General features: G+C 45.0%; 1 protein-coding gene across 1 annotated transcript; it reads right to left on the reverse strand.

Moving 5' to 3' along the window:
* Nucleotides 1-733: 733 nt before the first annotated feature.
* Nucleotides 734-20,195, reverse strand: mEFTs (elongation factor Ts, mitochondrial). Its single transcript, XM_089571588.1, has 7 exons — nucleotides 19,999-20,195; nucleotides 15,765-15,936; nucleotides 14,676-14,804; nucleotides 10,390-10,512; nucleotides 7,846-8,056; nucleotides 6,058-6,338; nucleotides 734-1,931 (listed from the first exon to the last, which is right to left on the reverse strand). The coding sequence occupies exons 2-7, from the start codon at nucleotides 15,915-15,917 to the stop codon at nucleotides 1,773-1,775; spliced, it is 1,056 nt and encodes a 351-aa protein (XP_089427714.1). The 5' UTR covers nucleotides 15,918-15,936; nucleotides 19,999-20,195; the 3' UTR covers nucleotides 734-1,772.
* Between the last annotated feature and the right edge of the window lie 137 nt (nucleotides 20,196-20,332).

Consider the following 20,332-nt stretch of genomic DNA (forward strand, 5'->3'; position numbering starts at 1 on the left):
GCAGGTTCGATCCTGGCCACGGCGGTCGCATTTCAATGGAGGCAAAATGCTAGAGGTTCATCTACTACAATGCTAGAACCCCAGGTGACCGAAATTATCCATAGCCCTCCACTATGGCATCCCTCATAGCATGAGACGCTTCGGGACGTTAAACCCTATAGACCAAACCAAACCAAACTGGCTGCATTCATATTCAAAACTATTTGAAAATATTCAATTTGCAGTGAAATTTTACTGTACCCATTCGCTTCACAAGAAAAAAATGTTATATTTGCGCACCCCTACTCCAGGCCTTTCACTCGTTAATATACCAGAAGGATAGAAAAAAAAACATGGCAACTCCATCGGTGCTTGTGCAATCTACTACTGCTGTGTATGAAACAATAACTCAAATTTCATTTCTGCCATTCTAGCTTCAGTGTGTTTGCTTAGCCAAGCAACCTGTGCAATCACAACCAGTCGGTACCAAGCAAACACCTTGTACCATAAAAAATGCTGTGAAAACCATTCCCCCATAAGAGTCTTTATAACAATCGCAGATTACACTACCAGTCACACCGAGAACATGGATGATACAGACAACCGCACTGATCTAAACACACATGGCATTCAGTTGTGGAAGGCGTTGCATGATAAAATTGTTTTTGGTGCTGCTTTCACCTATAGCGTCCCGCTTCCATGGCATGCACCACCCGTACTAGAACGGCCACATAACCAGTACAGGCACCAAGAACAGACTGCAAACGTGATTTATTAACAAGATACTGCATGCACATGTGATGGGCCCACGGTGGAAAAGTATATTGTTCCATGCTTAAGACGGCACTTATGCACAACTAAAATGGTATACGGGTCATACATTGAACAAGAACTAGCGCGAGATAATCATAAATAAGCCACAAAAAGAAGTAAGGTGCCAGCTGAGGCGTGGGAGACAGACTCCCAACATCGAATGCTGCTACAAAAGATTGCAGATGTTTAGTACATGCCGAGTCTTGCTTCGCACACAAAAACGCCACTGATATGCCAGAACAGATGCGTGCACAAGGTATTACATTTAAAACGGCTAGCTCATATGTGTAGCTATCGGTAAATAATGGAGATAATATATGCGCACTAGTAATAAGGCGGCGAAAAATGCAGACACTGCAATAGCATCAGCAGCAGTTTTGGGCTAGCAGCTGACTGCATGTAAATGGCCCAAACAACGTGCACAAAGCACAACCCAGTGAGTTGTGATGCTACGTGCAAGTGGAGACATTGCCACAGCACACTGCCTCACTACTCACAAGTACAGTGCACAAAATTCTGCCCCCTCTCACTCAGTACAGCTCCTCTGCTGGCCAGAAAACGACACCACAAATGTGCCCACTGGAAAATATCAAGATCGCTGAAGAAGCATGCGTCTGCGATCATGGCAGCAAAACTGTCACAATGCACGGAAAAGAGGTGACAATTAGCGGCTCCCTTCGCCTGCCCCATTAATTGCGCCCGAGGCAGCCATCAACGCGCCATGCGAATCTTGGCCGTAAATCCATGCGGCTGCAGTCGACCCTGTCGACCTTAGGTGTCAAAGAAGGAAGGCACTAAGTGGGCGGCGTCTACTAAAACCTGCCAGCTCGGGACATCACTTAAAATGGCCGAATGTTGAGCAGACGTATTGCTCGAACAGCTGGACAGCTGGTGAGAGCTGCAAATGCGGACGTGTTGACGCCACAGGCAGAGACAGCGCGTAATCGGGCTGGCTGTGTCGCGACAGGGGGATGGTGAAACTATGCGCTCTGGTCGGTATTCTCGCCGCAGGCGTACCGCTCGAAGTCCATGATGTCGATGCGGCCCTCGGCGACCACCCGACCCACTCGCACGCTCGGATCGACCACGTAGTCCTGGAACAATAGCCGGCTCTCCTCTTCTTCCTCCTCGACGGGCGGCTGCACAGAGATGAGCCACGACAACTTCAAGGATGCTACATTCCAAGCAGTGGCACATTGGCACATGGCAGCATCTATATACAGAAAATCTCTGCGCACACTGAAAACACAAATTTTGTGGCTCCTGCATGGTACTTACCGCCACAGTCCTAATCTGCACTGTGAGAGTCGCACCACATGAGTGTCATTATAAATGGGGCCATTACAAGTGGGCCTGATTGAACCTCCTAAGCGATCGATTATTTCATGCATAATGGACATTACGAACTGCCAGCCACAACAGAGGAGCCGTGAACTAGTATCAGCTATTAAATTGGTCATTAGAAAGCACAATCCTGAACTAATACCAACCAGCCCAAAAGTTTACGCTGCCTCTTGAAGTCTTCAATTCTAACAAAGAAACATCAGGAGCTCACTTTGCTGAGTTAGATGTCCTGTAGACAGGCATATATGTGCGGAGGGACGACGCTGTCAAAATGCGCAGTTATGGGCTGCCCTGGTGAGGCACAAATTCCATAAAAGTCACTGCAGTGGGTGTGCAAAGCGCGGTTCTGATTTTCTGATTGGTGGCACCTAATCTCGGCATTAGGCACGTGAAATGGGCAAGTGAAATGAGTTTTCGTGTGATGTTTTTATTTTGAGTTTTCCAAGCAGAATAACTTTCATTTCCATGCTTCGATTTTAATACAGCCAATCCTGAACATATTGTAAAGAAGACAAGACTGGCACAGCTCACAGTTTCAGCAAAGTTCAGTGCACAGCAGAGAACTCCCAAGATGGCTCGCTGACCGAACCACACACACACTTCGTCTTCTGAATACATCGAATTATTTTAATACAACCAATCCTGAACATATCGAACTTGGATATATCGAATTATTGTTTATATCAAACAGTCAGAACATCTCCCTGAAAATCCCATGCAAAAGTATAGCACTGTTTGCATATACTGAATTCCTGTTCTCGAGGTTTCGAAATATCAAACAGCGTAGCACCCTTGTAAGTGGTGCTTCTCTTGACGGCGTTCACGCAATCACTTTTCTTATGCACAGACAGGCATAGGCACCTGCTAGCTACAATAGCGTTGTAAAACCATTTAACAAAGCGAGCATTGGTGCGTGAGGGTAGTCTTAAGCCTCTCGTACTCATTTTCCCCACGACACCAATGTCATGTGGGAAGGGCAGCTTTTGTTGCATAGCCTGTCACGCGGTGAAGGAAGTCTAACTGATGGAAGCCTAGTGGCGGCCCTCACCTGGTGTGCTTCAAACACTTCATAGCTAAAGGCGTTACAGAAACCAACTGTACCTTAATTTTAATTAGATATTAGTTATCCTACTTATAATAAACAAGTTAAAAAATCCCCTGTGTCCCTTGGTTTCTGTGGCTGTTGGCTTCTCTCATATTTATAACGAGCCCCTCATTCCCCTTCCCTTGTTTGCTTAATTGCTTAGCGAGGGCCTCGGTTCTGGCAGCCTTGACGCCGTAGGGAGCATAAGAGGGTTCTCACACAGCTTCCACCCTCGCCGTTTGATGACTTTCTATGTCACATCAGCGGTAACTCAGGACGTGCTACGTCCGCCGCTTATGAACGTGGGTGGCGCTGATGAACACTCTCAAGGTTAGGTTACTTGTAAACATAAATACCCCAGAAAGCAGAAGATTTGACAGCCGTCGCCGTAGCTCAGAGGTAGAGCACCGGACGCGTAATTCGGAGGTCGTGGGTTCGGATTCCACCGGCGGCATGTGGTTGTTTTTTCTTCTGCTTTTCTAATCAATTAGCTTTAAGCGATAACATATTCAGTAATATTTTAAATCCAACAACAGCACAAAATAAACAAGTTAAAAAATCCCCTGTGTCCCTTGGTTTCTGTGGCTGTTGGCTTCTCTCATACTTATAATAGAGTACTGGTAACAGGATTAGATTTCTTATCATAAGCAGTGGCTAGTTCCAAGCACCATCAGCTGTGGTTTCGATGCGAGCAGGCTAGGCCTAGCAACGCGTTGCACGCAGTGCGAGCGATGCACTGACAGCCTGCCAGTGGGCATGTCGCGATAAGAAGTGCGTCACCAGTGGGTGCAGTGCATTCTTGTTTCTGTTTCCAGATAAGCTTACCTACTGCCATTTTAGATATCAAATTATTGATATACTGAAATATCTTGCAATCTCCTTTGAGTTCGATATACAGTGAAAGCTCGTTCATTCGAAACTCGATAATTCGAACTTTCGGATAATTCGAACTACACTACTTGGTCCGGCCAAGCTCCATAGAGATCTGTATATAAAAGAGCCCGTTAATTCGAAAGCGAGTCGGTTCCGCTACGGATAATTCGAACTACGCGCCGCCTCGTATGGGCGGCTTGGCACACAGCACGTGGGCAAAAAAAAAAAAAGCACGTCCGCATGGTTAGAGGCTGCACACGTCCTAAAGGGGACAGAAGATAGAACGAGATAAAACCGTGGAGGAGTGGGTAAAGCTTAAATAGCGCCATCACCGGCGCGGCGGCCGGCGGCACCGGAGGGTAGGGGTTGGTGGCCGCGGTGGCGGCTGCCTACTCTCTTTTCCGCGCAACCTCCGAAGCTCGCAACTAAATACTCGTTAATTCGAGCCCTGTTAATTCGGAAATACGGATAAGTCCTGCAAGCGCGGTCCCAGCCAACGCCCATGAAGGCTATGACTTCGAACGGGCGCTACCAATTCCGTGCGAAAAACTTTTTTTTTCTTTGCTAGTGTCGTCCATGCTTCCACCCATCGGCCGCAGGGGGTCAGCCGCGATCATGACGCCAGCTTTTAGCATCATCGCTGCAAAAGGCGTTTGCTGCTATCGCGGGTTCCAATGATTGAGTGGCAGTAGACAGCGTCCGCCCCAATCACCCATGGCACGATAAGGCGAACGTACTGAAAACGAGGCTTGCACAACTGGACAAGCGCTGGCACGCTGCCAAAGTTCCTTTCCCCCTTGCTAGAGCTGAGTAAACACACCGTGATGTTATCGCTGCGAAGCATCTTGGCGAAGCATCTTGGCGCGCCGCCAAGAAATGCGTTGTGGACCGTGAGGGTGCGAAACAGGGAAGCGTTAGCGACTGACATTTTTTTTTTTTTTAAATTCTTAGGCAGAAATGGAGTTTGGGTGGGTTCATTATGGGGTGGGTTCATTGCACGAGTAAATACGGTACATGTACTGTAACGCAAATGGCTCTTGCCAGTTTTTTCGCGGCCATTCGATAATTCGAACATCGGATAATTCGAACTTTTTTCCCGGTCCCGTGAAGTTCGAATTAACGAGCTTTTACTGTATCTAGGATAGACTGTACTCCCCTTTGCATGTGTTTCTGAAATGCACAGGGAATCGCTTTAACCCCAATAATCCGCAATAAAGAAAATGTCGTAGTGCACTTTTAAGCCATCTCAAAGAGCGTCGTTTTACAGTATATCCATCTGCTTCCGACTGTTGCCCTTGTGAGTATGCCATTGCTTGTCTGTTGCTCTGAGATATCCTAAGCTGCGCGCATGCCATGATGTCGTCATTCAATGGAAAGTATGTCACCATGGCCAAGTGCTCTTCACTATAACTATTTCTACAAATCTACTCCACCTTGGGGGATTCCCCTAAACATTTGGTCAACACTGTTCCCACTTCGAGTTATTGATCAATTCGCTCTCGCCCTACCATAAGCTTGCCATTCCGGTTAGCTCAATTGGTAGAGTGACTGCTTCGGTGAAGTGGTGATCCCGGGTTTGAACCCCAGACCAGGACGAATTTTTCTTCAACTGCGAAGTTTCTGAGAAAGCTGTATAGCTTTCCTTTGTAGCCGTATGGCTGCTCTTGGGTGGATGTCAATGCGTAATTACTCCCTTATTACAAATCTACTCCACCTTGGGAGATTCTCCTAAACATTTGGTCAACTATTTCTTTGTTTAAGATGACTTTACTATAAAGGAAAAAAAATGTGCAGTCATCTATGGAAGGCGAAATGGGACTGCCGTTTCACGTTACTATACCCGCTTTTACTATACGCAAGTTTACTACAGTGGGTTTATACTGTATTTGCATATTTGTCAAGTGCTGTTGTATGCCAAGTGGGTCAGCATGCAGGCCCACCAGCCTCTCAAACTGTCGCCGCACCTGCTCCTCCTCGGTCGCTTCGCTGCTGTCCTCGGCTGCCTGGCTCTCCTCGGACCCCTCCTCTCGCTTGGCCTCTTCCTCGGCCTTGCTCTCCTCCTCGGCCTTCTCGAGCCTCTCCTTCTCCTCCTTCTCCAGCAGCAGGTAGTCGTCCAGCAGTCCGATGGACTTGGGGTTCAGCGCCACCACCTGCTGGCACAGCCGGCGGCCCAGTTCCTCCATCTCCTCCTCGCCCAGCGGGCTGTCCCCAAGGTCACGGTACGCAACCAGCGCCCCATACCGACCTGCACACAGAGGGCGCCCCAGACCGTGCAACGGCACGTCAGTTTCCCTGTCAAGGCCACAGACAAGGAGAATCTATTGAAACTGTACATACGAGAACATTCAATCTAATTTACTGCCGAGACCAGATCCACAGTATCAAGTCTTTTCTCTACAAAGCACCTGTGGAAACCATGGCATCTGGCAAAATTCCACCATAGCAGATGGTTCCACCACAGCAGATGGTTCCACCACAGCAGATGGTTCCACCACAGCAGATGGTTCCACAACAGCAGATGGTTCCATCACAGCAGAAGCATCTGCTATGACTGCTAACAATCTACCTTGAAGAACGTTCACGAAATCTTTCTAACAATGCTACCACCAAAAACCAGCACGGTTGCCTACCTCCACAACATCAACACGCTTTGGGAAAAATAGACAGGTGTCAGCAAGCATCTAAATTACGCACAATAGCAATCATAAAATAAGCTTTCTTTGTTATTTGTGCAAGCCAACTTAAAGAAAAACTGCTAAGCTTTTCCTGCCACAGCTAGTATATGACAATTAGTCTCCAAACGGCAAAGATGCAAGCTTAAAAAGGCGCTAAAATCAAGTTACTCTCAATGCTGTCTGTTTTCAAGGCCACATGAAAGCTAGCAATGCATTGCAGGATTACAATTCCGCAGCAAGCTATGAAGGACAAGCTACACACTGCAGACACCCCACACAAAGGAGCTCTAGTACACAAACGGAGCCCACAGCTCTCCTAGTGCCAATGATTCTCAGTACAATGATAATCTTTGTTTTTCTCCCACCTCCCATCGTTCTCCCACCCCCCCTCCCTGAGCACCTAAAATCCATGCATGCATCAATCCCCAATTTTCTTGTCACCCACTTTATATGAGCCTAGTCCTAACGTAATTGCTTGCAGCAGACTCTTTTTTTGGACTCGGCCATATTTTTGTTTTTTGAGGGGCCGTGCATCTGTACGCACTTTTTCGCCTCCATGCTGCGCAGGACGGAATGAAAGGCAAAACACACAGGGTCTCTCAGCAACTTTTGAAAGCTATTAGGGCTCTGCAAAACTAAAAAGATTGAAACCCATGTTTTAAAGCATCATATTTTGTACTTTTGTCTTAAATTAGTATTAATGTGATTTGCTGCAGGCTTTCCATGCTCTGACATGTTCAGCACAGACGTTGTTTGAATTGAAACTGCAGTGGCTACTGTTGGGTTCGCAACCACACACAGCCTTACTGAAACCAAAAAATGGTTCATCAATGAATCATGAGACAGGCGTCAAATACAAAGATCCCAGAAGGGAAAAAGAGGAGGAATTCTTAGGCGTGTACAAGAAAAAAGGAAAGGATGTCACACATGAGAAGGCACCGCAGCTGCAAGACTTCAAAAGGCTTCTGCAGTTTAAAAAACACTGCATCAGAAACAGCAACACGTACTACTCCTGGAATGCAAAAATAAGTGCCACTGGTGTTGGGGTACTGTTGCGATGCAGCCAAGCACACTCACCAAAGCAGGGGTACTTCTCGCCCCCGTTGTCCCCGTTTTGTGGGTGGCAGTAGCCGGCGAGCAGGGTGGTCCCGGCCTCACCCCTGAGGCACAGGGCCCGTCGGACAGCGAGCTGCTCGCCCAGTTTTCCCACGGCCAGCGCCCGCGCCTCTTCCACCGTGTGGCCGTCCCTGATGCGCAGCTTCTCCAGCTCCTTGGTGCCGAGACGTACCTGTTTGCGCGTGCACACAGCACAGCACAGCACAGCAGAACAGTGGGCAACACTGACCTCCCAGTAAAGCAGCGAGCACTTGAGAAACTCTCTACACGAGAGAAGCCAAACACAGCTATTGGATATGCTGCCATTAAAAAGAGAAACAACAACACGACTGAACCCCATTGCAAATTTAAACTCAGTGCAGCATCTAAAGATGAGACAGCAGAGATTTCTGTGCTTACGAGGGGGTACCCAAAAGAAACCGGACTAATTTTTTGAATCGGCACAGCTTCTGTGGTACCGCGTTTTGCCGCTGGGAGCGCATAGAACGAACATTTCAGAGTCAGTAAGCCGAGTGCCGTCGCTGAAGGAGGTCAGACTAGTTTAGGCAGAGTTTTAGAGTGACGACTGTTTTGTGTGAGTGTCGTTTTTACAATGGCTGATGTTCGTGAACAGCATGCGCCGGTGAAATTCTGATTTTTTTCTCGGAAACAGTGGAACGTAAACTCTTGAAATATTCAGAAAGATGTTCAAGGACGATGCTATGGGGACAACTCAAGTGTTCCTGAATTAAATCCTGAACAAAGCAACAGTCATGCCAATGGAAAACTTCAAATTCATCTCGCCTCAAGAAAGCTCGTCAGGTGAAACCAAACCTCGAAACAATGCTGATTTTTTTTTTCGAAGTGAGTGGAGTCGTCCATTCAGAATTTGTTCCGCAGGGTCAGACAGTTAAGGGGGGACATGGGTCTTAGAGCATTTTGTTTTACTTACATACCAAATGCAATGAAACTGCACAGACTTATTCAGTTTTTTCTGCTGATTTCAAATATGCAATTTGTTTAGTTCTAGACCAATTAGTTCCTGAGATATTAATATATATCATGCCATTGTCTGCTGAAACAATAGAAAAGAAATGGGCCACCAGAAATTTAATTTTAATGTGTGGGTAGATACTACAATGTGTGAGGAATGCAACACTGGAAGCAGTTTTTAGTTTTCTGTCCGTGTGGACAAATGGGCTTAATAGTTAGTTTCAAGTGAGTTGACCAGACATACAGTGCCAGAAAACATGACACACATGAAACTAACTATTAAGCCCATTTGTCCACATGGACAGAAAACTAAAAACTGCTTCCAGTGTTGCATTCCTCACACATTGTAGTATCTACCCACACATTAAAATTAAATTTCTGGTGGCCCATTTCTTTTCTATTGTTTCAGCAGACAATGGCATGATATATATATTATCTAAGGAACTAATTGGCCTAGAAATAAACAAATTGCATATTTGAAATCAGCAGAGAAAACTGAATAAGTCTGTGCAGTTTCATTGCATTTGGTCTGTAAGTAAAAAAAATGATCTAAGACCCATGTCCCCCCTTAACCAGGCTTTCTGCTTGGATGTTTTGAAAAGATTGGGCAACAGTGTTCGGTGGAAGCGGCCTGATTTGTGGCAGACGGGTGACTGGTTTTTTCACCATGGCAATGCCCCTGCTCACACAGCCCTATCTACGACAAATTCAGACCAAAAATGGCATGACCTCTGTTCCTCAACCCTCATACTCACCCGACCTTGCCACGTGCTACTTTCTTTGTTTCATAAAATGAAAAGACAGGTGAATGGAAAGCGTTTCGCTGATGTTGCTGAGGTGAAGAAAAAAACGACGGAGGGACTGTCAAGCATCACAAAAGATGAATTTAAAAAATGTTTTGAAAAATGGAATGAAAGATTCGACAAACGTATTATTGTAAGTGGAGAGTACTTTGAAGGATATTAAAGGTCTGTGCTGAAAATGTGAACAAATAAGTTCAAACAAAAATAAGTACGGTTTCTTTTGGGTACCCCCTTGTATTTGAGCTAATGTGTGCGTGCAATACATGTGCAACCAAGGATCATCACAAGACTTTTCATGCAGCCTGTATTCACACACTGCAGCTTACTTCTCTGAGCTTGGCAACAGAATGCCTCACCCATGTCACCACTGACACAAGAAAACATGAATACAAAGAGACAGTAGCAAGCAGAGGATGCATAAAAAAAACATTCTCTTATGACTGGGCTTAGTTCAAATGCTATCCAAATGGTCCCAAATGTTTGGCAGTGCAGCGATTTAATGGTGACACAAGTTAGGTCTGTCTCTTATCACTCTATCGGCATAGGCTGGGACATTTTATTTTCCAATCTTTTTACAGTCCTACCATACTCTGTCTGTTATCACTGCATCAATTCAATCATAGCAAACAAGAGAGCACTGAAAACAGTGCAAGTGGAACAATGATCCAGTTTTCTAGCGTGTGCTGTACTGCTTCCAATGTTCCTCCCCCACAATGCTGATGAAGCGCACCTTCATGATGGACGTCTCCAGGGAAGGCAGCTTCTTTGCATGGCTGGCACATGACCGCACCAGCTGCTCCACAAACTTCTGGAAGTCAGGGGTGCGTGCCACAAAGTCCGTTTCACAGTTCACCTGCACCATGTTTGATTCAATTCAGTTTAATTGGCACATCCACTACTATGTGCACCCAAACGGCAAATGAATTAAACAGGAGAACACGCGAGCAATCCCAAGCTGTACAATAATACAGTGGACTCTTGCCAAATTCGAACCGTTGTGCCGGACCCATCAATATCAGCTGCACGAGAAAGGCTCGTTTTATTTCAAAGTCCACATAATTCAAACTAATTTTCGGTCCATTTCAAGTCTGAATTACAGAGAGTTGCTTCTACTGCATCTGGTCATAGCTCGATGGTCAATGGCACATTTTTTGGTGCAGTGTTCGTTTAGATCAGTTTGCCTTTATGGAAAAAGCAAGGATACGAAGGTACTAGTGACTTTAGGAATCGTAGGCACATACAAGAATTGCAAAATGAGTGTTACTACCCCTTCAGACTGGTTATCCGAAAAGATAATTACTTATCTTTCAGGCACCCACACAGAATTTCAACAGGGACATCATTTGGCTGTTGCAAGTTAGGCATGCTTTGGTAGCAGTGTGGGTGTTAGCATAAAAAAACCCTTTGTATAACTTCAACAAAGCTCGTAGACAGTACTGTTCTTGCCATGCCTCGCCTATTGTCGACAATTATTTTATGGAGAGCAATCTCGCTAAATATGCACTAACTAGCTCAGGCCCAAACCATAGAAAACATATGCTTCACTTATAAAGACCACAATCCACCTGCACATTCTCCAGTGCATGTAAACTTTGCTGTTAAACACAAATGTACAGAGATCTGAAAAACGACCCTGAAACATGAAAAACGAAATCAAAGGGCTCTGCACCTGGTTGGAATTACTACAAAGATACAACAGCGTACTCCACTTCGTTTGCCTAAAAGTGCATAGTGCAAACAAGCCTTTACTTTTTCATCCCCTTCCAAAATGACTTCACATAGAGCTTAGGAAGTACAATCCTGACCACACTTGCCTAAAGCGCTAGAGCATTGTGCTGTGGAGCAAATGAAGTGAAGCCTTATTGAGCCAGCTTTGCTAAGGGGAAAGAGTGAATGTCAATACCTGCTTTAGAATTTCACTTTATTTCCTCCGCACAGCACTGCGCGAGTGCTCTCAATAAGCGTTATCAGTAGGGGTGTGCGAATATTCGAAATTTTCTAATATAATTCGAATATTATATTTTTAGTATTCGTATTCGATTCGAAATCCAAGTATTCGTGTTGTTTCGAATACTCGACCCGACGCGAATATTCGTATCTAGCCGAATATTCTATTGCGAGCACCGGCGTTCATTTCGGTCCGCAAGTCTTATCAACAGAGACATAACAACATGCCGGCGCCCAGAGCAATGCGTAACGTTGGGCCATGCAGTAGCTGACTGCGCTGGTGAGCTTCTTTGTGGCTATACCTGCGAAGCTGGTGTAGTCAGAGCTGTGCACGAAATACCTCGCAATACGTGCTAGTTCAGTGCAAATTAAGAGGGAATTTTCTTTGGCTGGAGAAGTCGTTTCAGCTAGAAGGGAACTAACTACTTCTGCCTGACCATGTGGAGCAGCCGGTTTTCCTTCACGAAAACCTTTTATGTTGATCCCAGCAACACGCTTTTGTGCTTATGGCAAGCTAGCCTTGATCAATGCTGTGTGCTAGCCATCTTCTCTGATATTTCCACTCTTCTAAGAACAATGTTCGAGACTTTAATACTTTTTGTGCAGCCACACACACCTTTTGTGCTCATTTCATCACTGATAGTTGAACTGTGATGTTTTTGGGTGCTCAAATAAATGTTTTGTAGTGGTTAAATGCGTCTGTCCTTGATTATTCGATATTCGATTCGATATTCGGAACCAAGTATTCGTATTCGATTCGTATTCGAAAAATTTGATATTCGCACACCCCTAGTTATCAGGTCTGTGCAATTTGTGAATGAACACCAGTCTGCAACACAGTTATTTCAATCAAGCACTCGCTTTCAAATAAACGCAAACTGCAAACAAAGGAGTGCTAAGAATGGCATTATCAGTGGCTATGTTGTAACTCTTGGTTCCCGTGAGGACAGATCACAGGAATTGCTCACCATATCTACCTCGAGCAGTGGAAGTGGCAGAGGCTTTCAGTTATAACGCGAAGTATTGCTGGAGCATCCACTAATGAGGAATGCGTGCATCTCTAACGAAACAAGATCTAGTCGCCGAATTGAGCACATCTACGGATTCTTATTGTATAGACTCTGGCACTGAAGGTCGAAAGTGACTGGCCAATCATGAAGGTATTCCACTTCTGCAGTGATTATTGGTAAAGTTGCGTAGAAGTGGCCAGGAGCAGCGACAACAAAGTTGTTACCTTTTGCCATTGATCTGCCAACAACCAGAAGTATACCATTTCCAAATGTATTTAATGAGGGCATGTCTATCTGTTTACGTGCGAGTCATCCTTTTCATCTGAAAAATAAATCTACGCAACTGTGACAATATCCTGGGCTTTCTACAGCAAGGAGAAAAGGACACAGATAGTGTGAATGTAGTCTTTCGTTCAAGTGGACACCACATATGCTGCCACTGCTCTAGCCATTCAGTGTGTGTTCCAGGTATCGGACTTTGTGGGAATCAAAGTCAGACCTTGAGCCAAATTTGCACACGCAGACAGACAGTACCATGCTTAAATATCATTAACTCTTATTTTACAGGAAAAAAAGATAGCCAATTCTGAGTGCTTTCAATTAAAAATTATTTCTTCAAAAAGTGCGCATTTTAAGGCGTCAAACTGTAGTTTATTGGTTATACTTTGAAATGAAAAAACCGCCATAGTGTGTGTGCAAAGCTTCTTGAAAAATTATTGGTTAAATATGCTGGTAACACAAAAAGCAATATAAGCAAAAAACATAAGCCGCTGCACCAAGCCAAAAGTTGATTACAAAAAAATGTAAATATGCAAAATCTTGCGCACCATCTTGCGCACCATCTTGCCTACCGTTCTTGTCATTTTCAGCTACAAACATAATACAATGCGCTTTCTGTAGCCTTTCAACTTCACCAATATGACTGCTGTGCCAAAAGCCGTCACTTGAGGACGTGAAGTGGAAATAGATCTGGAATGTGCTGCACATTACACCTGTCCCGAGTTCTGTTTTTATTTATTTTTTTAAAGCAGAGCTTGCAGTTCCTTTTTTTCGTCAACTTTTTTTGCAGCTGCTAGTGAACGGGTCCTATGGGCGAAAAGGGGGCATGGCCTTCCTTAACATCATCATAATCAAAATTCAGCAGGCACATTTGGTAAAATACCACAGCAGTATGTTGCAAAGACTCTGAAGGACCAAAAAAAAATCATTCTCATGACTTACAAATCAAGTGCACTACACAAAATACAACATGAGCAGTAAAACAAAACACGCGTGAGCCCGCTGATGTCTCGGGCCTCTGAGATGAGGTCTCGCTATTGGAACTGAAATCCAATCATTCCACATTGTTGCCTAACTCATTACTGCTGCTGTAAACAAAAAAGACTACATCAGAACCTTTGCGGAGCGTGCAGCGAAACAGAAGCCATGATCGCTGACCAGTGGACTACATCTGGTCTAAGTTTCATTTTTCATGTCGCCTCTTTGCATTAGAAAATGAAAAAAAAAAAAAAAAACTTGGTGTTACAGAAGCAAACTAGATGGCGCAGCTTGTCCAGGGCGGCGACTTTATTTTTTGCAGCAGGCCCAACACATCAATCATATACGACCAATGGCCTATAGCTGGCGCGGTAAGAAAACAGTTAAAGCTGCTCCCGTGCATCAGTTTTCTTCTTGGCCAGCATCAAAGGGTTTTGAATTGGAAAAGCTTGACAAAGGTGTTCATGAGACGTATGGGACTCCCAATGTGAAATGTGTTTCAGCGGACTCCCTTTAATAAGAGCTGCAACGAGAAACAACCGACAAAAAGGAACCACAAGAAAAACTGCAAAACCGTCTTTGTCATACTGGAAGTTCGAGTTATCAGAAGTGCCCCGAAAAGGATGCGCGTGCATACCAGGCATTACGTTAGTTTCTGTTTCATGAAAACAACGAATCAAGTGTTCACAGCACCACACCGCTTACAGTCGCCATGTTGTCACAATGTCACACATGCCGTTACATGCTTGCTTGCATTGGCAACACGCTAGCACGGCTTGATGTGCCACGGGCACACCCATACCTCGGCCATGGCTGCGTAGGGCCCGTCCACGTGGATGGCGACCAGACCCTGGGTGGTCGAGCGGCCCTGCATCTGAGCTGCCTTGGCCCAGCCATGCTTCTTGGCTTCCTCGGCAAGCCACTTCTCGGCCTGCGTCACCGTCCAGCACAGCAGTGGAGGTCATTTAAACAGGTTTTTGTCTGGGCTAGTTGGTTCAGCATCAATTAGAATTACAGCACGAGCTTAACACGCCTTTTTTCTTCACGCTTACAGTGCTAATTTCTACAATTCAAGCAGTAGCCAGTTCAGATGGCTCCTCTCACAAACTACAAAGAAAAGCAGACTCCGCTCTGAAGGTCCGTCTACAATACTGAAGGCAGTTTTAATTATTACGGCCATGCCTGCGAAACTTTAACATTTATCACCCCTCGAAAGAAAAAACACAAACGGCTCAGTGTCAGTCACTTGAAAATAGGAACAAACTTAGTTTTTTCTAATTGAAATTCAACAGCAGAGCAAAAGAACATACTGTGATTTTAGTTTTAGCTTGTTAAATACCAAAAATCCTCAGACACATGACAGCAAAAAAACACACTCGAGATTTTGCTAATAGTGAATGCTTCCAATGGCTGGTTTGATGCAGGACAAACCTGCTGCAACCTAGTCTTGGCCACACAAATGATTACGACAGGAAGCAGGTAGTAAAACAAGTTTTTTGGGCACGTTGGTGGTAACATTCTTGATTCATAATAGCAGCGAAGAAGCACAAACACAAAGAGAAGGAACATGCAAAAACACGCGCAGTGTTCGTCCTTGTTTTTGCATGTTCGTTCTCTTTGTGTTTGTGTTTCTTTACTGCAGGTATGAATCAAGGAATCAGGTACTTTGCAATGACAGCAGCTCTCTACCTTTGCACGATGCATGTCCATTAGGCTACATCAACAACACATAGGTCAACAATTCCTGGTTTGCAGGACAGTGCTAGCACAAAATTCAATAAAGTAAGAACTCGTATGATCTATTCAAAAAATTTCTCACAACAGCTGGGTACCCTACGGCATGAACTGCATGCAGTCTGCAGAAAACTAAGACACATGGCATGCACTGCACCTTCTTCAGGTCATTGTTGCTGGCTTCGAGTGCCTTCTTGCAATTGGAAAATGTATAGCCGGTCTTCTTGCGCAGTTCCATGAGGGTCGTCTTTTCCACAACACGAAGCGAGGCACATGTTTGCAGGCATCGTGTCAGCACCTGAGCAAACATGCTATGGCCAGCACGCCACCTACAGGCAAGAGGAAAAGGCGGGTAGGTCAGTTTAGTTGGTACCATTATAAACTTTGTTTACTTCCTACAGGGTATAGCAAAAGCAAATTTTGATTTTGGTATGCTGCAGAATGAGGTGCATAGGGGGTTACAGCGCTACTACAATTACGACTAGAAGTGCTGCCTGCATAAGACTGTGCAATGCTTAACAGGTTTCATTCATTAATCAAGTACACAAATAAGGTCACTGGGGCCTTAAATGGTGCTCACATGAATGACTGTCTCTGCTAATGCAACAACAAAGCACGTGTCATTTTGGTCACACTGGTCGCAGTGTGCTGAGGTATCCACTGTCCCATGGTGTTGGCTAGGCCAAAATCAGCATGGTCAGCCAGACAAATGACTTTTGTTACAATAAATGTTAACTTAAACTTGCCCGCCAGTGTTTGAATGACTGCACCGCAGATGGTGCCATCAGTCGTGGCGAAAGCTCGGAAAATACACACAGCCTCATCACAGACACTTCTCTCGAGACAAATTGTGGCCACACAGATATAACTGCAGTGGATGCATAAAACTGTCTTTAGTGCCAGCCCAGTACACAAATGTGAAAAATTTACCATGACCTTGAAAATGATGCCAATCGTTATTTCTCAGTACTTTAAGTTGGGCAAGCTGGTACCAATTCATTGTGGTAAACACGGCCAGAAGCTGTATCAGGAAACATTCCTAGTCCTGATCTGTTTTCAGGCTGTTTACTCCAATGAATCATTACTTCTATTTTTCCTGGAATACCTCTCGACACAGAAGAAAGCCTTGACTGTTTTTAGGGCAACGCTACATATACCATTGGTGCAAATTTGAGCAAACTGTGCCTCAATTCAAGCATGGTTCTAGCACTGTGCTGAACATATCACAGCTTTCCGGCTTAAAAAAAAAAAACACCCACTTCAATACTGATGGAACGTTCCCTGAGATGACCCTTTCTTAAATTATTCAGCAACAGGTGTCTGAAGCAATAAAACTGATCTGTGTTTTCCACTGTATCAACCCCTCTCAATGCCTAGAAAGAGATGCAAGTCTGCATCACGGCCTACCAGCATTTTATCACTATCAGCTCCTACACTGCAAAAATGTTTAAGGGCAACTACTGGACTCATAGAGAAAATATTAGTGCACAAATAAAATTAGGAAATCAGACTAATTTCTGCACATGAATAACTTCTGTATATCTAAAATGATAAAGCATGCACACAAGCTCAGGCACATAAAATAAACCACAGCAAAATTCGAAGTCAATCTATTACTTGATGTAACATTACGCTTGCTGCAGTTTCAGGCTGTTTTGTCAGGAAAGTTAGATTTTGCAAAGAGCGACCTCCCAGCATGTCTTCTGCCCCTCTAGCAGCTGGCACTTCTACTTTGGCTTTTAGATCTTAGAAATGTGATTGAAAATGCACTTTGTGTGATTCGATGAGGATTTTACATTTTTTTCCAAGCAGAAAATAAAACTACTGACACACCTACATTGTATGGAATATGCAAGGCATCATAGAGAAATCAAGGCACACAGCTTTCAGGAACCAATAAATAGGGTCTGTACCGAAAGTAATGTGATTAGATGCAGTAGGAAGTGGAGAATGTAAAGCATACGTCCTGATTCGAATCAGTGACCTATGCACCACTGCAGTGCTCAGACTGCCAGCAAAGTAACATAGCATTTCAGTGTCGCATCATGGTTGAAGATGCAGAGTAGTTTAGAGCAGTGGTAAGCGATAATTTGCGTCAAACTGTGGTTTGGTTTAGTTTATGGGGTTTAACGTCCCAAAGCGACTAAGGCTATGAGAGACGCCGTAGTGGAGGGCTCCGGAAATTTTGACCACCTGGGGTTCTTTAACGTGCACTGACATCGCACAGTACACGGGCCTCCAGAATTTCTCCTCCAAAGAAATTCTAGCCGCCGCGGCTGGGATCGAACCCGCGTCTTTCGGGTCAGCAGCCGAGCACCATAACCACTGAGCCACCGCGGCGGCGCGTCAAACTGTGCAACTCCACTACCAACACATTAGCGATGTTAAAGTCTAAGAGGATATGGCTTTGTAGGAAGCACAAGTGTGCATGTGGCATAGTGCAGGCGGCATAAAGTGTTTAGAAAAGGAAAGAGAACAGTAAGAGGGTGAGAATAGGGCACTCCAGCAATGCTGAAAATTCCTGAAAATTAGGCTAAAATGAAGTCTATGTTGGGCTAAGAGTTGACCAGCGCTTGAGTCGGAGGTCAATAGCAGATATGGTGGAACTGCTAAATGTTACGCACAGGCGCTCCATCGCTCATTGCAAAAGAGTTGTTTGCATCCGCCCTGAGATTGCAGACACCTGGATACTCAAACATGATGATGCGCCAAGAGTTATCGCTGCAAGTTAGAAAAGTTCTCGCCACGAAAAATGTGGCAGTGCTTCCCCATCCACTTTAAACCCTGGACATTTATTTGTATTACTCAGGCTCAAGGTCGGCCTGCAAGGACATTGTTTGTGGACAGTTGCAAGGTCCACGTCGCCACAACATGACCTCTGCAGTGCATTTGAGGTTAAGGTTTCCTGCATCACTAAAAATGGTAGGATATGCTGCAACTGTTGTATCGATGCTCTAGGGTACTACTTTTGAGATTACTCAATGCATTAGAGTTTATCGTCCACAAAAAACTTTTCTTAAAATTAGAATCCTTTCCTTTTGGACTAAAATTTCTAATGCTCATTAGCCCTCCTTTGCAAAAAAAGAAAGGAACAATTAAATTTGAATAATAAGATATACCACACTAAATTGCATTAATTGATTCTGAAATAGATTAGTACACAATAAATGACATTTTAAAAGTAGTATGGCCATAATTCCCTTTTTGCATTAGCATGTGCATCAAAACAGTGTTCCACTGAACAAAGCAACTAGGAAAGAAACTGTTTGTGCGTGACTAACAACAGAATTCTCAAAATTTCAACACAACTCTGAGAAATTTTTTTTCCCTCGGTTCAGAAAGCAGGTAGCTAGTTTCATGATGCATATCACATCAATGTCACTTCAGCCCAAGTAACCCTAAAGGGTAGAAGCAAGTAAGGACAATTCTCGGCAATGACACGATAAGGAACACCTGTTGCAACTTTTCGTGTGAAAAGACCTAGGCTTGACTTCAGCTTAGATCAAGATAGCAGCTCCAGCCACTCTGAAAGCCATATCATGACTAATTGCATAGAGTTCCCTCAGAAAAACAGGACCATTTTTGCACACTTTAGATGACCAAGATAATGAGCGTGTGCGATCTGCATCAGAGTAATCACGACGCGCAGATCACACGCGCATCACGGGAATCAGACGCTGTTAACTTTTGCTCGGAATGTGTGAAGTGAAAATCCTTGGTGTAGCTGCCGATTTGGTGGGCTATGCTCCTTTCAATGCTGCAGTCGACGCTCTAAAGCTGGTGGTTAAAGAGCCACAATTAATGACGCCTGTCACTAATTATATGCAAGGTCACCATAAAAGGACCATCACGATAAAAACCAAAATACAAAGCATATGTCAGCACTGCCCTCTGAGAATAGGCAAGGACAAGAGCCAATTCTAGTGCACCTAAGCAACCGCGATGCAGGGCACTGAAGGCGCAATGCAAATTCACAGGACAATTAGAATTTTTTTCTGCATCTAAACAGAGCATCCTCTGTGCACTTGCTACGCAAGGCGCTGCAGTACTTCACAGGAGATGGCGCGGGTTCTTCAGGCCGCTAAAAGGCATTTCGCTGCTCGTCACGAGCAAAAAGGTAGTAGTTAGCGACTTCGGGACCAACGACAAGGATACGCCACGCTGCTGACGCCGCTGAGTCAGCTGGAGCAGCAAGATCAAAAACGACTTCAGCGGATGTGAACTCCAGTTCTTCGGGTTCACGCAGATCTTGTAATTTCGCATACATGCAGCCACTTGCTCGTCAGATGCTCTTCGGTCCTCTCAAGATATCCAACCTCCACTATAGCTGGCCGGGAGGAGCCGAACGGAGGAAAAAACGTGGTTCGCGTACGCATCCCACGTCCACTCACCTGCGTTTTCGCCTCGCCTAGAAACCAAAGCCTTCGGCGCCGACGCCCTCCGATGCGCTACGCGATATAGCACGCAGCGCAGTTGCACTTGGCACGAAAAAAGTTACATGCACCACGAAGCGAAACGAAGTTTTCGACGCATGCGGGCATAGGCGCGGCAAGGCCAGCAGGTAGGAGGAGTAGGGTGCGAAAGGCGCATCGCCAGACGCATCGAAACGATTGCGATGGCAATGCCATGAACGCTGCCGAGTCGCTGAAGTCGTCTCTGAGAAAATTTTATCCGTGATCTCTGCCGACTCTGCTCTTGCAGATAAATGCAGCGGCATGACGTTTT

This window comes from Amblyomma mixtum, chromosome 2, assembly GCF_055824585.1.
Source record: "Amblyomma mixtum isolate Tamu chromosome 2, ASM5582458v1, whole genome shotgun sequence".
Taxonomy (NCBI): Eukaryota; Metazoa; Arthropoda; class Arachnida; order Ixodida; family Ixodidae; genus Amblyomma; species Amblyomma mixtum.